Here is a 19,213-nt window from a genome sequence, read left to right as displayed (position 1 = left end):
GATCTGAGGAGTTTAGTGGGATTACAATGTAGGCAATAAACCTAAATATATGATAATCATAATTAACATAATTATAACAGATATAATAATAATAATACAAATATTTTAAAATAATTCGATATAAAATAATTGTGATAATTCATAATTTAACTTATTAAATATTATAAATAATAAATATATATAGTATATATAAATATATGTTATATGTAATATATATCAGATATATAATATATATATATATCAGATATATATGATATATATATATATAAATATATATATATATATATATCAGATATATAATATATATAATATATGTTTATATAATATATATATTATATAATATATTATACATATATATATAATATATATATATATATATTATATTATATGTGTTCATCATAATCAGACGAGTTCTTTCGCATCCTCGTGAGAGTCCTCCTCGTTGCCAGGGCGACCGAAGGGGGCCGACCCGGCCACGTGACAGCAGGCAGCAGGCCGTAGTAGTGACGTCACTCCGGCCATGAGAGAGAAGATGGAGCTCTCCTCGACGGGTGATCGCGTGTTCGCGGCGGAAGCCATCCTGAAACGCCGCGTCCGCCAGGTGAGCTCTCGCGCCGGCTCTCCACGCGTGTGTCCCCCCCCCCCCCCCACCTCACCTCTCCCCTCCGGCTCGGCTTCGTGGGCTCGGGGCCTTGTGGCCGGAGTTAACCAGGAGCTAACTAGCTAGATGATAACTAGCTCCTAGCTAGCTCCAACATGGCTCTTATATTATCTATATTGTATACATAGTATCTATATATAGTATCTATATATACATAATATAGTATAAGCAGCCACACAAACACGGGGCTGCAGGCGGGACAAGGCCGAGGAGGGGAGGAGGCCGTGCTGTGACATATCGAGGGGGTGGGGTGGGGGTCTTTACCCGCTAATGCTAGCAGCTCCAGCTAGTCTGCAGCCTGCAGGATCTTCAGCATCACAGCTGGAGATCCTATAACACTCTGCTGCTGGGAGAGACCTGCACGAGCCACAGGTGCTGAAGGACTCCTCAGAGTCTCTCTGGTTGATCGGACCCGGATCCAGACCTAGTTGGGGAGGGGGGACCCCAGAGGACACCAGGCCTCCAGCTACACTTCAGAGTCCACAGCCAGGACTCTTCATAGGAGAGGAGTGAATGCAACGAAAAGCAGCACATATTTAGGGTTCAGATTAACACAGATGTTCAGGATATGATGTCATAAACACGATGTTTACTTCCATGCAAACGACTTCCTAACGCATCAGAATCAGAATGGAGGTTGCACATAGAAGGAATGTGACGAGGCGAAAGCTGCATAACAATAAACATTGAATAAAACAATAGGCACAGTGCAATAATAGACAAATATGATAAACAACAACCAGATAACTACTTTAAAACAAGTATATATTATACAATAAAAGTGTATTTTAATAAAGAAAAGAAAAAATGTTAAAGGGTCTTGAAGGAAATTGTCCCGGGGGTCAGTGAGGGTCCTGGTCTTTGTTCAGGAACCCAAGTCCACATGAGAGCAGAATCCATAACGAGTATCGTTTATTGATTCGGAATAATTAATATAAAATGACTAATATTAACAAATGCGTTACACGTATTGGTGCAAAATAATAGTGCCTACTTTGATAATAGAAAATAAAATGCGGTCATGAAAGTGTAGATTAATAGAGAATACTAGAGCAAAAGGTGAGCAGCGGTCATGCAGTCAGACGCCTCATCTCCAGGGACACAATGCTCAATATATACAATACATTACACATTAAAGTATATACAGTTCAATAGAATAGGGATTCAATTAACGGACTAAAAGACACACGTTATTGATGTTGTTCAATTTGAGGAAGATCTGGCCAGAGGTGATTTATTATAACAGACTGGGAGAACATCTCCAACATCTCAGAGCTCTGGTCCACCAGACTCATCCAGAATGCAGCTGCTCGACTGGTCTTCAACCTAAATACACCAGGACATGGTCTAACCTCACACCCAGGACATGGTCTAACCTCACACCCAGGACATGGTCTAACCTCACATCCAGGACATGGTCTAACCTCACATCCAGGACATGGTCTAACCTCACACCCAGGACATGGTCTAACCTCACACCCAGGACATGGTCTAACCTCACACCCAGGACATGGTCTAACCTCACACCCAGGACATGGTCTAACCTCACACCAGGACATGGTCTAACCTCACATCCAGGACATGCTCTAACCTCACACCCAGGACATGGTCTAACCTCACACCAGGACATGGTCTAACCTCACACCCAGGACATGGTCTAACCTCACACCAGGACATGGTCTAACCTCACACCAGGACATGGTCTAACCTCACACCCAGGACATGGTCTAACCTCACACCAGGACATGGTCTAACCTCACATCCAGGACATGGTCTAACCTCACACCCAGGACATGGTCTAACCTCACACCCAGGACATGGTCTAACCTCACACCCAGGACATGGTCTAACCTCACACCAGGACATGGTCTAACCTGTTTGTTCTCATGGTTGAATTCACGTATTGTAAGTCTCTTATAACAGCGTCAGCTAAATGAACTGTAACGTAATTTAATGATTTGTTTTTCTTTCAGGGAAGACTTGAATACCTGGTGAAGTGGAAAGGATGGGCAATGAAGTGAGTCCTCCTCACTTTGATTTAAACGTGAATTATGCTTTTTAAAGGGAGCTTTTGTTTAGCTTTTAATGTCTGGACGCTAAACTGAAATTGTACATAAAAATAGTCTTTTGTGGTTAAAAGAAGAGAAGAAGAGTTTGTTGTGTCGCTTCACGTTGCTTCACTATTGGTGCTTCAGACACAGCACCTGGGAACCCGAGGAGAACATCCTGGACGACAGGCTGATACTGGGCTTTGAGCGCAAGTGAGTTCTTTGTACTTCTCATTTACTGTGACACGTTAGAAAAGTCCAAAATCTTCAGGAAGAATGTTCTAAAGTGTAACGTGAGGTCAATGTTCTCTAATGTTCTCCTAGTTTAATAATGAGAGAACAGGCACAGAGTCGCAGGTTCTCACTTCCTAGTGATTGTACACGTTGTCGTACGTGTTATGGATTTTAAAAGAGGAAATCCAACTAAAGACTGAAGACCTTCACACCGACTCTTTCATCTCCACTGTTCACACTGATCTTTTATTGTGAAATCTGTAACGTTCCACTTTCCTTTGTTCTCATCTCACAGGGAGCGGGAAAGGGAAATAACCGGGCCCAAGAAACGGGGTCCGAAACCCAAAACCGTTACCGGCAAGGTAACGTTTCACTGTGCATGAAGACGAGCGCCAGCACATTAACGGATGTCTTCCACCTCTTCCTGATATGTATACTTTATTAATTGGGAAATCATAGCGTTCCAGTTATTGAAACGTCGTTTGTTAATAATAACTCGGGTAGCTTTTAAAGAAGAGAAAGACGTTAAAGAAACTTCCAAAAATACATAAACCCAGAAAGTTTTATTTTGAAACTTTGCTTCACAGATACCTGTTTAGTGAAGTTCCTGTAACCATAGCCCTGTAACCATAGCCCTGTAACATAAACCTGTTGTAACATAGCCCTGTAACATAACCCTGTTGTAACATAGCCCTGTAACATAGCCCTGTAACATAAACCTGTTGTAACGTAGCCCCGTAACATAGCCCTGTAGCCATAGCCTGTAACATAGCCCTGTAACATAAACCTGTTGTAACATAGCCCTGTAGCCATAGCCTGTAACATAGCCCTGTAACATAAACCTGTTGTAACATAGCCCTGTAGCCATAGCCTGTAACATAGCCCTGTAACATAAACCTGTTGTAACGTAGCCCCGTAACATAGCCCTGTAACATAGCCCTGTAACATAAACCTGTTGTAACGTAGCCCTGTAACATAGCCCTGTAACATAGCCCTGTAACATAACCCTGTTGTAACATAGCCCTGTAACATAGCCCTGTAACATAGCCCTGTAACATAACCCTGTTGTAACATAGCCCTGTAACATAGCCCCGTAACATAACCCTGTTGTAACATAGCCCCGTAACATAGCCCTGTAGCCATAGCCTGTAACATAGCCCTGTAACCATAGCCCTGTAACATAGCCCTGTAACATAACCCTGTTGTATTTGCCCTGTAACATAGCCCTGTACCATAGCCCTGTAACATAACCCTGTAACATAGCCCTGTAACATAAACCTGTTGTAACGTAGCCCCGTAACATAGCCCTGTAGCCATAGCCTGTAACATAGCCCTGTAACCATAGCCCTGTACCATAGCCCTGTAACATAACCCTGTAACATAGCCCTGTAACATAAACCTGTTGTAACGTAGCCCCGTAACATAGCCCTGTAGCCATAGCCCTGTAACATAGCCCTGTAACATAACCCTGTTGTAACATAGCCCTGTAACATAGCCCTGTACCATAGCCCTGTAACATAACCCTGTTGTAACATAGCCCCGTAACCATAGCCCTGTAACATAGCCCCGTAACATAACCCTGTTGTAACATAGCCCTGTAACATAGCCCTGTAACATAGCCCTGTAACATAGCCCTGTAACATAGCTCTGTAACATAGCCCTGTAACATAGCCCTGTAGCCATAGCCCTGTAACATAGCTCTGTAACATAGCTCTGTAACATAGCCCTGTAACATAGCCCTGTAGCCATAGCCCTGTAACATAGCCCTGTAACATAACCCTGTTGTAACATAGCCCTGTAACATAACCCTGTTGTAACATAGCCCTGTAACATAGCCCTGTAACATAGCCCCGTAACATAACCCTGTTGTAACATAGCCCTGTAACATAGCCCTGTAACATAGCCCTGTAACATAGCCCTGTAACATAGCTCTGTAACATAGCCCTGTAACATAGCCCTGTAACATAGCCCTGTAACATAACCCTGTTGTAACATAGCTCTGTAACATAGCCCTGTAGCCATAGCCCTGTAACATAGCCCTGTAACATAACCCTGTTGTAACATAGCCCTGTAACATAACCCTGTTGTAACATAGCCCTGTAACATAACCCTGTTGTAACATAGCCCTGTAACATAACCCTGTTGTAACATAGCCCTGTAACATAGCCCTGTAACATAGCCCCGTAACATAACCCTGTTGTAACATAGCCCTGTAACATAGCCCTGTAACATAAACCTGTTGTAACGTAGCCCCGTAACATAGCCCTGTAACATAGCCCTGTAACATAGCCCTGTAACATAAACCTGTTGTAACATAGCCCTGTAACATAGCCCTGTAACATAGCCCTGTAACATAGCCCTGTAACATAAACCTGTTGTAACATAGCCCTGTAACATAAACCTGTTGTAACGTAGCCCCGTAACATAGCCCTGTAACATAGCCCTGTAACATAGCCCTGTAACATAAACCTGTTGTAACATAGCCCTGTAACATAGCCCTGTTGTAACATAGCCCTGTAACATAACCCTGTTGTAACATAGCCCTGTAACATAACCCTGTTGTAACATAACCCTGTTGTAACATAGCCCTGTAACATAGCCCTGTAACATAGCCCCGTAACATAGCTCTGTAACATAGCCCCGTTGTAACATAGCCCTGTTGTAACATAGCCCCGTAACATAACCCTGTTGTAACATAGCCCCGTAACATAGCCCTGTAACATAGCCCCGTAACATAGCTCTGTAACATAGCCCCGTTGTAACATAGCCCCGTAACATAACCCTGTTGTAACATAGCCCCGTAACATAGCTCTGTAACATAGCCCCGTTGTAACATAGCCCCGTAACATAACCCTGTTGTAACATAGCCCCGTAACATAGCCCCGTAACATAGCCCTGTAACATAGCCCTGTAACATAGCTCTGTAACATAGCTCTGTAACATAGCCCTGTAACATAGCCCCGTAACATAGCTCTGTAACATAGCCCTGTAACATAGCCCTGTAACATAGCCCTGTAACATAGCCCTGCAACATAGCTCTGTAACATAGCCCTGTAACATAGCCCTGTAACATAGCTCTGTAACATAGCCCTGTAACATAGCCCTGTAACATAGCTCTGTAACATAGCCCTGTAACATAGCCCTGTAACATAGCTCTGTAACATAGCCCTGTAACATAGCTCTGTAACATAGCCCTGTAACATAGCCCTGTAACATAGCTCTGTAACATAGCCCTGTAACATAGCTCTGTAACATAGCTCTGTAACATAGCCCTGTAACATAGCTCTGTAACATAGCCCTGTAACATAGCCCTGTAACATAGCCCTGTAACATAGCCCTGTAACATAGCTCTGTAACATAGCCCTGTAACATAGCCCTGTAACATAGCCCTGTAACATAGCTCTGTAACATAGCCCTGTAACATAGCCCTGTAACATAGCCCCGTAACATAGCCCTGTAACATAGCCCTGTAACATAGCCCTGTAACATAGCTCTGTAACATAGCCCTGTAACATAGCCCTGTAACATAGCTCTGTAACATAGCCCTGTAACATAGCCCTGTAACATAGCCCTGTAACATAGCTCTGTAACATAGCCCTGTAACATAGCCCTGTAACATAGCTCTGTAACATAGCCCCGTAACATAGCCCCGTAACATAGCTCTGTAACCATAGCCCCGTAACCATAGCCCCCGTAACAATAGCCCCGTGGTGAAGATGGACCGTAATGAGTCAAGTTGCAGCTTGTACTGCCAGAAAAATACAGATTTAATAACGTCTTCATAATAATGTCCTCACTTCAAACCACGACGAGGTTAGCCGGCTGCTAACTCGTGACTCCTCCCCCCTCGTTAAGACAAGGTCGTCCATTTCCTTTCATGTCAGGTCACAAGCCAGCTCTTCAAGGTCATATTAGTCTTTTAAAACGTAAACTTTAAGCCAATTCCAATAGTTTATATTGGCATATTTCATAACTTCTGACCTGCTGAACACCAAAAAACAACTTTTTATGGGAAACGAAGCAACACAATCTTCAAAGGTCGGTAGAACTCGCGGTGAAGTGAACTCTTAATTCTTCATCCCTCAGATTCGGACCCAGAAGGCAGCGGCCGGCAGCCGAGCCTCCTCCTCGTCCACTCCCGGCAGAGCGACTCCTTCCTCCTCCGCCTTGTCTCATTTGGCGTCTTCGTCCTCCTCTTCCTCGACCGTGGCGCCCTCTCCCAAACTCAACTCCCTCGCCGCCACCCACAAGCTGAAGAAAGACATTCACCGCTGCCACCGCATGTCCAGGCGCCCGCTGCCCCGCTCGGACCCCACGGCGGCCTCCCTCTCCAACCCCGGTGGCCTCCCCTCCCGTCTGCACGTCTCTCCCTTCTCCGAGACCGTCCGCATCCTCAACCGCAGGGTCAAACCCCGGGAGGTCAAGAGGGGTCGGATCATCCTCAACCTGAAGGTCATCGACAAGCCGGGGAGAGGCGGCGCGTCCACAGGCGGCAGGAATACGACGGCGGGACGCCAGAACATCCCGTCACGCAATCGCATCATCGGGAAGAAGGGAGAGGCCCCCTACAGACCTTTCCAGCCCCCTCTGAAGATGCTGGGCTTCCCCATGTATGGGAAGCCGTTTGGGCTGCAGTGTGGGGGCCCCCCCGCGTCCCCTCCCTCCCACCCAGGCTCCAGCACCGGGGCCGGGAACACCCAGTCCACTTCCTCCCAGCACCGCTCACCTCCGTCTCCTTCCAGCTCCGCCCGCTCTGATCGAAAGGCCTCGGCGGCTCAGTCCCAGCCTGCCGCCGAGTCCAGTGGACCCCCCACAGAGACCCAGAAGGGCCAGAGCGCCAAGCCAGCGGCTGCTTCCCCGAACCCGCCTTTCTTCCCCTGCTTGCCATCACCTTCCTTGGAGGACGACGAGGAGGACGGTGGTAGGACGACCCAAGAGGTATGCAGGAAAAGTCCCCGCCAACGGCGGGCTAAACGCCAGCTGACCGCTGCCTCCATGGGCGCCGCCCTCCCCGGGGACCATAGCTCCGCCCCCGTCGAAGCCCAAAGGGCCCCCGCTGAGGGAGACCCTAACTGGCACCCGGAAATGGCGCCGAGCTGCAAGGACGTGGTGGTCACCGACGTCACCACCAACCTCGTCACCGTCACCATAAAAGAGTTCCCCTCCCCAGCCTCAGGCCCCGCCTCTCCCTCTGCTGGCCCTGAAAACGCCCCCTCCCCTGCCCCCGCCTCCGATGACCCCCCTCCTCCCAAGCCATAGGAGACCGGACGCCGTTGAATACCCGCGTTGCTACTTGTTTGTGAAATGTAAACACGGGCAGCTGATACGCCATTAAAGACATTAAAGACTCTCCGACGCCGACCCAGTTGGGAACAGCAACAGGTATTATTTTACCTGTAAAGATAACCCCCCCCCACACCCCCCCCCCCACCCCATAGTGCCATTGGAAGTCCAGCTGGTGAAAGGTCAATGAGCCGTGTGCTCTGAACCCGTTGGACTCTTATTGCAGCTCATGAAGCATCCTCGTGAACATGCTTATACGTACTCATGAGTATTCACATGCACGCACAACCTTCTCAGCTGCACAATAACACAAACATAGTTTAGAAGTCATCGTGTTTCCCGGCTGTCAGAAACCTCGCTGGTCCTTTGAAGGTCCAGAAGCTCCGTGGGCTGAACCCGGATCAGCTGACGGAGTGAAGACGCTGATGGATTTCAATACTTTACACCTTTAATGGGATCTTTAGATCAGCAGTTCTGGTTCCACCACGTGGTCCTGGTCTGAGCCTGGACCTGTTAACCCTTGTGCTTCACTTTAAATGACACATCGATGTCTGTTCGATCGCACCTAGAAACACGTTTTCCTTTAGAACGCCGCATTGAGGTTTAAAATATGAATACACCCTCAGACTGTAAGAAGTCGTCGTCTTTAAATTTTGTTATTATTTTTAAACTAGTGAACAGGAAGTGACCATATCAGGAGGGACGCAGAGACGCCAATCACCTGTAGCCCCGCCCTAAAGCATCCCCTGCTTTATGGTCTGTTTGTCTCTAAATGGCCATAATGTACTAAATGAACGTCACGCTGTTAGCCCAATGTCACAAATCACAAACTTTACAATCTGTACACATACGACATCCAAGGCAGGAGGCCGGCTCACCAGCATCAGACACCTCCAGGTCCAATGGACCCTATGAGACGTGAAGTCACAACGACTCCGGGGAGGAAGCAGAGTTAATAAGGTGCAATGGAGAGATGTAAATTCATCCATAAGGAGAGAGAGAAGAGGAGAGAGGTGCTCAGTGTATCCTAAAACATCCCCCAGCAGCCTATAAGCCTATAGCAGCATATCAAGGGGCTGGACCAGGGCAAACCTGATTCAGCCCTAACTATAAGCACTATTAAAGAGGAAAGTCTTAAGTCTATTCTTAAATGAGGTGACTGTCTGCCTCCAGGACTGAAAGTGGAAGCTGGTTCCATAAAAGAGGAGCTTGATAACTGAAGGCTCTGGCTCCCATCCTACTTTTTAGGACTCTATGAACCACAAGTAGCCCCGCATTTAGTGAGCAGCTCTCTAGTGGGGCAATATGGTACTACAAGCTCCTTAAGATATGATGGTGCATCACCAATCAAGGCTTTGTAGGTGAGGAGAAGAATGAAGCACATGAAGCTTTGCGTTACTACTTCCTGTTTTGATGTCGGTCAATGTGGTTGGACATTGATCTTATTGATGGTTATTTAAGATGAACATAAAGAGCTTCATGTTTCCCCGTTTCTTTACATTTGTTTTGACGTTTTTTTGACGGTTAGTATTTTGGGTAAACTTTTGGGTTTATTAGAGACGTTTAAAAAGCTAAATAAAGACCCAATGCACAAGGGTTACCATGACGGCTTCGCCCTTGAAAGGCAGCGCTTCCTTCTGGAGCCTGAAACTAAGGTTCAGCACTTTGCATTTTGACCTTTGACCTGGGGGGAAAATCAGCTGCCGACCAGAAGATCAGTCTGATGATCGGCTGTTTCAGGAAGTCGTGTTCACGCCAAACGTTTCCTTGACTCCTCGTTTCCTTGACTCCTTGTTTCCTTGTCTCATTGTCTCCTTGTTTCCATGTCTCCTTGTTTCCTTGACTCCTTGTTTCCTTGTCTCTGTTTCCTTGACTCCTTGTTTCCTTGACTCCTTGTTTCCTTGTCTCTGTTTCCTTGACTCCTTGTTTCCTTGTCTCATTGTCTCCTTGTTTCCTTGACTCTTCGTTTCCTTGACTCCTTGCCTCCTCGTTTCCTCACGTCCTTGTTTGTCTCCTCGTTTCCTTGCCTCCTCGTTTCCTCGCGTCCTTGTTTGTCTCCTCGTTTCCTTGACTCCTTGCCTCCTCGTTTCCTCGCGTCCTTGTTTGTCTCCTCGTTTCCTTGTCTCCTCGTTTCAATGTCTCCTTGTCTCGTCTCCTCGTCGTGCTGTTTCAATGCTCTCGTAGGCTGCAGGAGGGACAGACGTTGTTGGGTGGTCGTCTTCATCTTTGATCTTTGATCTCTTTCTGTAGACGTCGGCTCAGATTGTTGTTGTTGTTGATTTTATCCGTTAACTTTTAAAGATTCATATTTGATGTTTACTTGCTGTTTGTTTGGCGCTCGGCGGGAATAAAGGAAGGATGTTTAAACGTGCGGAGAAAGAAGCTTCATGAACGTTCTCCTTTGTACTGTACTTTAATACTTTGTATTATTTTTAAATATGCATAATATTGCTAATGTGATGCTGTTAATTTGAATTGCATTGTGTGGTTCACGAAGCGCTCTTCAGACGGTGCGTTCAGGGTTGCGTTACGACTCGTTGCTTTCTGTGTTTCTTGTTACGAGGCTTTTCATTAAAAAGCTCTTTGAAAAGATGTTTTTGTTCTGTTTCTGTAGACTTTAATGAGGAAGGGGGATTAAAGTGTTCTAAAACAATAGTTTGTACTTTGACATAAAAGCTTTTGTTTGCAAGTTCTTGTCAAAAAAGCCCAAATATATTGACCATGATTTCATGTATAAAGGGAGAAACATCCGAGGGGCGGATACTTTATAGGCACTATATCTTCCTACCTAACGACTAATTCATTAAACATCTTTTATTTTGTCAAATACATGTTAATACTTTTATTTTGTATTTTGTAAAATTAATCAAAATACATTTATTTTGAAAACATATAAATAAATCACTTATTTTGTAAGATTCTGCAAAAGACTCATTTTCTACATTTTGTAAGATTCACCTAAATACTTATTTTGTAACCCTTGATCATAGCTGTGACCAATAAAACATTGTAGGCGGCGCTACAGATTTATTTATACCCAAATGCAAAACCTCTAAAATATTAAATTCTTCACCTCAATCTGATGAAGCCCCATGAACTGATTATACATAACTCTTAATGAATAATGACTAACTCTTAATGATTATACATAACTCTTAATGAATAATGACTAACTCTTAATGATTATACATAACTCTTAATGAATAATGACTAACTCTTAATGATTATACATAACTCTTAATGATTATACATAACTCTTAATGAATAATGACTAACTCTTAATGAATAAACATAACTCTTAATGAATAATGATTATACATAACTTTTAATGAATAATAACTCAATGAATAATAACACTTCAGGAGTTATAAACTGGATAAACAGTGTTTTAGTACATTTTGTGCTACCTTGCAGTTTTTAAGTTTCTTCATAATTTCAAGTGTTGATTCTAAATATCAACGTTCCTCATGATCACAGGAAGTAAAGCTCTCTACCCAGAAACCTCATCATTGATGACCTCATCATTGATGACCTCATCATCCTAGATGAGGTCATCATTGATGACCTCATCCTAGATGACCTCATTCTTGATGACCTCATCAGCGCCCCCCCGTCTCTCCAGGCAGCGGCTGACGGTCTCCAGCACCGTCTTCAGGCGGCGGTCCAGGGCGGCGAGGTGCAGCTCCGACAGCAGCGGGGCCACGATGTGAAGCGGGTCCCTGGAGAGCGAGGCCCTCATGACATCACTGAGGCGGTACCGCGGCAGAGACAGCAGCTGGAGGCGGAGCCAGGTGGAGCGGTGGATCCTAGAGGAAGGAGGAAGGGATCAGGGAAGGAAGCGATATCGAACGACTGTTAACGGAACGGCGTGTAGCGTTCAGGGGTCACCAGGAGAATCGGACTTTAAAGAGATTATTAAAGATCTGAGATTTCACCACATTTCCAGGTTCTGGTTTCACCTGCAGCACTGAAGCAGAGGAGCCAAGATGGAGGGCTCGTCTCTGGAGTGACGGCCGAACCTGAACCACAAGAGGAGAGTCGGATACACACACACACACACACACACACACACACACACACACACACACACACACACACACACACACACACACACACAAACTCACGCCCTCAAACACACTCAAACACACACAACCACACACACAAACACACACTCACAAACACACTCACACACACACACACGCCCTCAAACACACACACTCAAACACACACACACACTCAAACACACACACACAAACACACAAACACACACACTCAAACACACAAACACACGCACACACAAACACACACTCACACACTCACAAACACACACTCACACACTTACACACTCACACACACACTCACGCCCTCAAACACACTCACACACTCAAACACACACACACACAACACTCAAACACACACACATACACACACACATACACACACACACACACACACACTCACGCCCTCAAACACACTCAAACACTCAAACACACTCAAACACACACACACACAACACTCAAACACACACACATACACAAACACACTCACGCCCTCAAACACACACAAACACTCAAACACACTCAAACACACACACAACACTCAAACACTCACAAACTCACGCCCTCAAACACACTCAAACACACTCACACACACACACACTCAAACACACACAAACACACACTCACACACACACACTCAAACACACACTCAAACACACACACACACTCAAACACACACTCACACACACACACACACACACACACACACACTCACGCCCTCCCGTTGTCGAGGTGCAGGAGGAACGTGTTGTTTCCGAACTTCTCGAAGGTCTCATAGTGGTGCCGGTCCATGTTTCCTGGAGGGGGAGGAGCTTGTCAACTGAACATCATAACCACCATGCAATGTGTTCATCATGTGCATAAACAATAACATTAAACTGGAGATTTGAACCTGATGAAATGTCACGCGATGAAGAGATGAGTATTTATATATTTGAGAGATGAGTATTTATATATTTGAGAGATGAGTATTTATATATTTGAGAGATGAGTATTTATATATTTGAGAGATGAGTATTTATATATTTGCAGTATTATGAACTTGCTCAATAAAAACACAGAAAGACTCCAGACTGATGAACTTTAATATCACTCAAACAAAAAGTCACCACGTTACTTCCTAACGTCCTTTCCTCACCACTTCTCCTTGACCTCTAGGGTAAACGTCACGAGGTCAAGGAAAGGTGTGAAGGAGAGTTCATAAGGAGTTAGGAAAAGACAGAATCCAAGTCCACTTTCACTAAACTACGTCATTCACTGACGGAACACTCCAGAGGGGTCTGGGAGGCCCGAAGGAGGACCTTCAGATCACAGCTTCTGATCTCCATCTCGGCGGCCGCATCTGCTCCGAAGCCCAGAACACCGAGATCCTGAAGACCCTGGAGACCCTGAAGACCCTGAAGACCCTGAAGACCCTGCTCCAACATCTGCAGCAGGTCTGACGGATCTGAGGAACCACAACATTTAGAAGTCTATGCTTCATGTGTTAAAGCTGCATTCTCTCTACTGACCACCAGGGAGCGACTCCTCTGGTTGTATAGAAGTCTATGCTTCATGTGTTAAAGCTGCATTCTCTCTCCTGACCACCAGGGGGCGACTCCTCTGGTTGTATAGAAGTCTATGCTTCATGTGTTAAAGCTGCATTCTCTCTCCTGACCACCAGGGGGCGACTCCTCTGGTTGTATAGAAGTCTATGCTTCATGTGTTAAAGCTGCATTCTCTCTACTGACCACCAGGGAGCGACTCCTCTGGTTGTATAGAAGTCTATGCTTCATGTGTTAAAGCTGCATTCTCTCTCCTGACCACCAGGGGGCGACTCCTCTGGTTGTATAGAAGTCTATGCTTCATGTGTTAAAGCTGCATTCTCTCTCCTGACCACCAGGGGGCGACTCCTCTGGTTGTATAGAAGTCTATGCTTCATGTGTTAAAGCTGCATTCTCTCTCCTGACCACCAGGGGGCGACTCCTCTGGTTGTATAGAAGTCTATGCTTTATGTGTTAAAGCTGCATTCTCTCTCCTGACCACCAGGGGGCGACTCCTCTGGTTGTATAGAAGTCTATGCTTCACATGTTAAAGCTGCATTCTCTCTCCTGACCAACAGGGGGCGACTCCTCTGGTTGTATAGAAGTCTATGCTTCATGTGTTAAAGCTGCATTCTCTCTCCTGACCACCAGGGGGCGACTCCTCTGGTTGTATAGAAGTCTATGCTTCATGTGTTAAAGCTGCATTCTCTCTCCTGACCACCAGGGGGCGACTCCTCTGGTTGTATAGAAGTCTATGCTTCACATGTTAAAGCTGCATTCTCTCTCCTGACCACCAGGGGGCGACTCCTCTGGTTGTATAGAAGTCTATGCTTCATGTGTTAAAGCTGCATTCTCTCTCCTGACCACCAGGGGGCGACTCCTCTGGTTGTATAGAAGTCTATATAAATGACTCTACTTCTCTTGATGTATTCCCTCAGTAAACATTGTAAACATTAGTTTTTGGTCTCAATCTCTAGTTTCAAGTCTTCTTCAATACAGCGTGATGTTCATTTAGTAAATTATGTTAATTTAGAGTCAAACAGACCATAATACAGGGGATGCTTTAGGTCCAAATATGGTCACTTCCTGTTCACTGTAAGAAAAATCAAGATGGCGAGATCAAGTTACCAGGACTGGTGATGTCAGAGGAGATGTGAGGTCCACCTCCCCAGAGAGACGCTCTGCTCAGGAAGGTCTTGGCCACGCTGTCCACAAGCTCCAGACCTGCAGAGTCCAGAACATGGCCGCCGTGCACCAGGTGGACTGAAAAATAAGAGCAGGTTAAAGGTCACTGAAGTAGAAGCAGGTTAAAGGTCACTAAAGTAAAAGCAGGTTAAAGGTCACTGAAGTAGAAGCAGGTTAAAGGTCACTAAAGTAGAAGCAGGTTAAAGGTCACTAAAGTAGAAGCAGGTTAAAGGTCACTGAAGTAGAAGCAAGTTAAAGGTCACTGAAGTAGAAGCAGGTTAAAGGTCACTAAAGTAGAAGCAGGTTAAAGGTCACTGAAGTAGAAGCAGGTTAAAGGTCACTAAAGTAGAAGCAGGTTAAAGGTCACTAAAGTAGAAGCAGGTTAAAGGTCACTGAAGTAGAAGCAGGTTAAAGGTCACTAAAGTAGAAGCAGGTTAAAGGTCACTAAAGTAGAAGCAGGTTAAAGGTCACTAAAGTAGAAGCAGGTTAAAGGTCACTAAAGTAGAAGCAGGTTAAAGGTCACTGAAGTAGAAGCAGGTTAAAGGTCACTAAAGTAGAAGCAGGTTAAAGGTCACTAAAGTAGAAGCAGGTTAAAGGTCACTAAAGTAGAAGCAGGTTAAAGGTCACTGAAGTAGAAGCAGGTTAAAGGTCACTAAAGTAGAAGCAGGTTAAAGGTCACTAAAGTAGAAGCAGGTTAAAGGTCACTAAAGTAGAAGCAGGTTAAAGGTCACTGAAGTAGAAGCAGGTTAAAGGTCACTAAAGTAGAAGCAGGTTAAAGGTCACTGAAGTAGAAGCAGGTTAAAGGTCACTAAAGTAGAAGCAGGTTAAAGGTCACTAAAGTAGAAGCAGGTTAAAGGTCACTAAAGTAGAAGCAGGTTAAAGGTCACTAAAGTAGAAGCAGGTTAAAGGTCACTAAAGTAGAAGCAGGTTAAAGGTCACTAAAGTAGAAGCAGGTTAAAGGTCACTGAAGTAGAAGCAGGTTAAAGGTCACTAAAGTAGAAGCAGGTTAAAGGTCACTAAAGTAGAAGCAGGTTAAAGGTCACTAAAGTAGAAGCAGGTTAAAGGTCACTGAAGTAGAAGCAGGTTAAAGGTCACTAAAGTAGAAGCAGGTTAAAGGTCACTAAAGTAGAAGCAGGTTAAAGGTCACTAAAGTAGAAGCAGGTTAAAGGTCACTGAAGTAGAAGCAGGTTAAAGGTCACTAAAGTAGAAGCAGGTTAAAGGTCACTGAAGTAGAAGCAGGTTAAAGGTCACTAAAGTAGAAGCAGGTTAAAGGTCACTAAAGTAGAAGCAGGTTAAAGGTCACTAAAGTAGAAGCAGGTTAAAGGTCGTATCGCCCATGCGGCCTCACCTGCGATGTGCCGCAGAGCCTCAGTGCTAGAAACGTGAGCGTGTGCATCCACCAGAGCCAGGAGGTCTTCCTGAGTCCTTCAACACACACACACCACACACACGCACACCACGCACACACACACCACACACACACAAACACACACCACACACACACACGCACACCACACACACCACGCACACACACCACACACACGCACACCACGCACACACACACCACACACACACAAACACACACGCACACCACACACACCACGCACACACACACACACACACACCACACACACACACCACGCACACACACACACACACACACACACACACACCACACACACACACACACACACACACACACACCACACACACACACACACACACACACACGTTCAATACTGAGGCATTAGTTCATATTCAGCTTCATTCAGAGGAAACACCACCTGGACATCAACCCTCCGAACCCTCTTTTTGGTATCATGTCTTGATTTTCAAAATAAAAGTCCTGCTCCTCTCTGGAAATAGAACCATGGGGACTAGAAGTAGAACACGTCTGTAGTGCAGAATAATTCAGTTATTATGACTTAAATCATTAAGAAGATACTTTTAATCTGCACAAATTGGAAAACAATGGAATCTATAAATAAAAAAATAAGTGTCATATGACTGTTGGTCTCAGGTGAGTCAATCATGATGTCATAGTTTCACTGAGGAGCTCAGTATTTAATGTCTTTTACACAATCTGGTTAAAATATATGCATTAATGTGTTCAAGGACCGTCGGACAATATATATATATATATTATTCAGCTCTGGGCTGTGCAGCTTTGGTTTAAATGCAGCACACAGCAGGGGGCCGCCTCCTCACCAGCAGTAGCTCCTCCCCTCAGCTGGATGCTCGCAGCTCTGCCTCTGCAGTAACACAGAGTGGAACACGGCGCAGTGGACGAGCGGCGCCACGGCGTCCGCTGACAGAGACCGATGCTGGATGACCGACAGCAGCTGCCTCAAAGAACGGCCCAGCTCCTCCTTCAGACCCAGGGGAGCCTCACAGACCAGACGCAGGGCACACAGTCGCAGCGCCACTGTTTGATAATGAAAACAATCATCAACATCATATGTATATATACACACACATGAAACATGTACCTGTATGAAACATGTACCTGTATGAAACATGTACCTGGTATGAAACATGTACCTGTATGAAACATGTACCTGTATGAAACATGTACCTGTATGAAACATGTACCTATGAAACATGTACCTGGTATGAAACATGTACCTGTATGAAACATGTACCTGTATGAAACATGTACCTGTATGAAACATGTACCTATGAAACATGTACCTGGTATGAAACATGTACCTGTATGAAACATGTACCTGGTATGAAACATGTACCTGTATGAAACATGTACCTGTATGAAACATGTACCTGTATGAAACATGTACCTGGTATGAAACATGTACCTGTATGAAACATGTACCTGGTATGAAACATGTACCTGTATGAAACATGTACCTGTATGAAACATGTACCTGTATGAAACATGTACCTGGTATGAAACATGTACCTGTATGAAACATGTACCTGGTATGAAACATGTACCTGTATGAAACATGTACCTGGTATGAAACATGTACCTGTATGAAACATGTACCTGTATGAAACATGTACCTGGTATGAAACATGTACCTGTATGAAACATGTACCTGTATGAAACATGTACCTGGTATGAAACATGTACCTGTATGAAACATGTACCTGTATGAAACATGTACCTGTATGAAACATGTACCTGTATGAAACATGTACCTGGTATGAAACATGTACCTGTATGAAACATGTACCTGTATGAAACATGTACCTGTATGAAACATGTACCTGGTATGAAACATGTACCTGTATGAAACATGTACCTGTATGAAACATGTACCTGTATGAAACATGTACCTGGTATGAAACATGTACCTGTATGAAACATGTACCTGGTATGAAACATGTACCTATGAAACATGTACCTGTATGAAACATGTACCTGTATGAAACATGTACCTATGAAACATGTACCTGTATGAAACATGTACCTGGTATGAAACATGTACCTGTATGAAACATGTACCTGTATGAAACATGTACCTGGTATGAAACATGTACCTGTATGAAACATGTACCTGGTATGAAACATGTACCTATGAAACATGTACCTGTATGAAACATGTACCTGTATGAAACATGTACCTGGTATGAAACATGTACCTGTATGAAACATGTACCTGGTATGAAACATGTACCTGTATGAAACATGTACCTGGTATGAAACATGTACCTGTATGAAACATGTACCTGTATGAAACATGTACCTGTATGAAACATGTACCTGGTATGAAACATGTACCTGTATGAAACATGTACCTGGTATGAAACATGTACCTGTATGAAACATGTACCTGTATGAAACATGTACCTGTATGAAACATGTACCTGTATGAAACATGTACCTATGAAACATGTACCTGGTATGAAACATGTACCTGGTATGAAACATGTACCTGGTATGAAACATGTACCTGTATGAAACATGTACCTGTATGAAACATGTACCTGTATGAAACATGTACCTGTATGAAACATGTACCTGGTATGAAACATGTACCTGTATGAAACATGTACCTGTATGAAACATGTACCTGTATGAAACATGTACCTGTATGAAACATGTACCTGTATGAAACATGTACCTGGTATGAAACATGTACCTGTATGAAACATGTACCTGGTATGAAACATGTACCTGTATGAAACATGTACCTGGTATGAAACATGTACCTGTATGAAACATGTACCTGGTATGAAACATGTACCTGGTATGAAACA

General features: G+C 44.5%; 3 protein-coding genes across 3 annotated transcripts in view; 1 reads left to right on the top strand and 2 right to left on the bottom strand.

Annotated features, from left to right (window-relative positions):
- Window positions 1–475: 475 nt before the first annotated feature.
- Window positions 476–10,818, top strand: cbx6a (chromobox homolog 6a). The gene is made up of 5 exons (XM_034532796.1): window positions 476–601; window positions 2,635–2,678; window positions 2,857–2,922; window positions 3,239–3,305; window positions 7,030–10,818. The coding sequence occupies exons 1-5, from the start codon at window positions 521–523 to the stop codon at window positions 8,200–8,202; spliced, it is 1,431 nt and encodes a 476-aa protein (XP_034388687.1). The 5' UTR covers window positions 476–520; the 3' UTR covers window positions 8,203–10,818.
- A 711-nt stretch (window positions 10,819–11,529) lies between these two features.
- LOC117734031 (extracellular serine/threonine protein kinase FAM20C-like) overlaps window positions 11,530–19,213 on the bottom strand; it is a 50,791-nt gene continuing 43,107 nt past the window's right edge. Inside the window, exons 9-11 of the mRNA XM_034538110.1 lie at window positions 13,000–13,081; window positions 12,186–12,245; window positions 11,530–12,032 (exon numbers count right to left, since the gene is read on the bottom strand). Of these exons, the coding sequence (XP_034394001.1) occupies window positions 11,798–12,032; window positions 12,186–12,245; window positions 13,000–13,081 (377 nt within the window). The 3' untranslated portion in view covers window positions 11,530–11,797. The remainder of the gene's footprint in view (window positions 12,033–12,185; window positions 12,246–12,999; window positions 13,082–19,213) is intronic.
- Window positions 12,971–19,213, bottom strand: part of LOC117730665 (dynein heavy chain domain-containing protein 1) — a 29,377-nt gene continuing 23,134 nt past the window's right edge. Inside the window, exons 40-43 of the mRNA XM_034532527.1 lie at window positions 17,201–17,417; window positions 16,341–16,417; window positions 14,936–15,070; window positions 12,971–13,731 (exon numbers count right to left, since the gene is read on the bottom strand). Coding sequence (XP_034388418.1) covers window positions 13,535–13,731; window positions 14,936–15,070; window positions 16,341–16,417; window positions 17,201–17,417 — 626 coding nt within the window. The 3' untranslated portion in view covers window positions 12,971–13,534. The remainder of the gene's footprint in view (window positions 13,732–14,935; window positions 15,071–16,340; window positions 16,418–17,200; window positions 17,418–19,213) is intronic.

Source organism: Cyclopterus lumpus, chromosome 1, assembly GCF_009769545.1.
Source record: "Cyclopterus lumpus isolate fCycLum1 chromosome 1, fCycLum1.pri, whole genome shotgun sequence".
Classification (NCBI taxonomy): Eukaryota; Metazoa; Chordata; class Actinopteri; order Perciformes; family Cyclopteridae; genus Cyclopterus; species Cyclopterus lumpus.
This window is presented reverse-complemented; position numbering and strand designations above follow the sequence as displayed.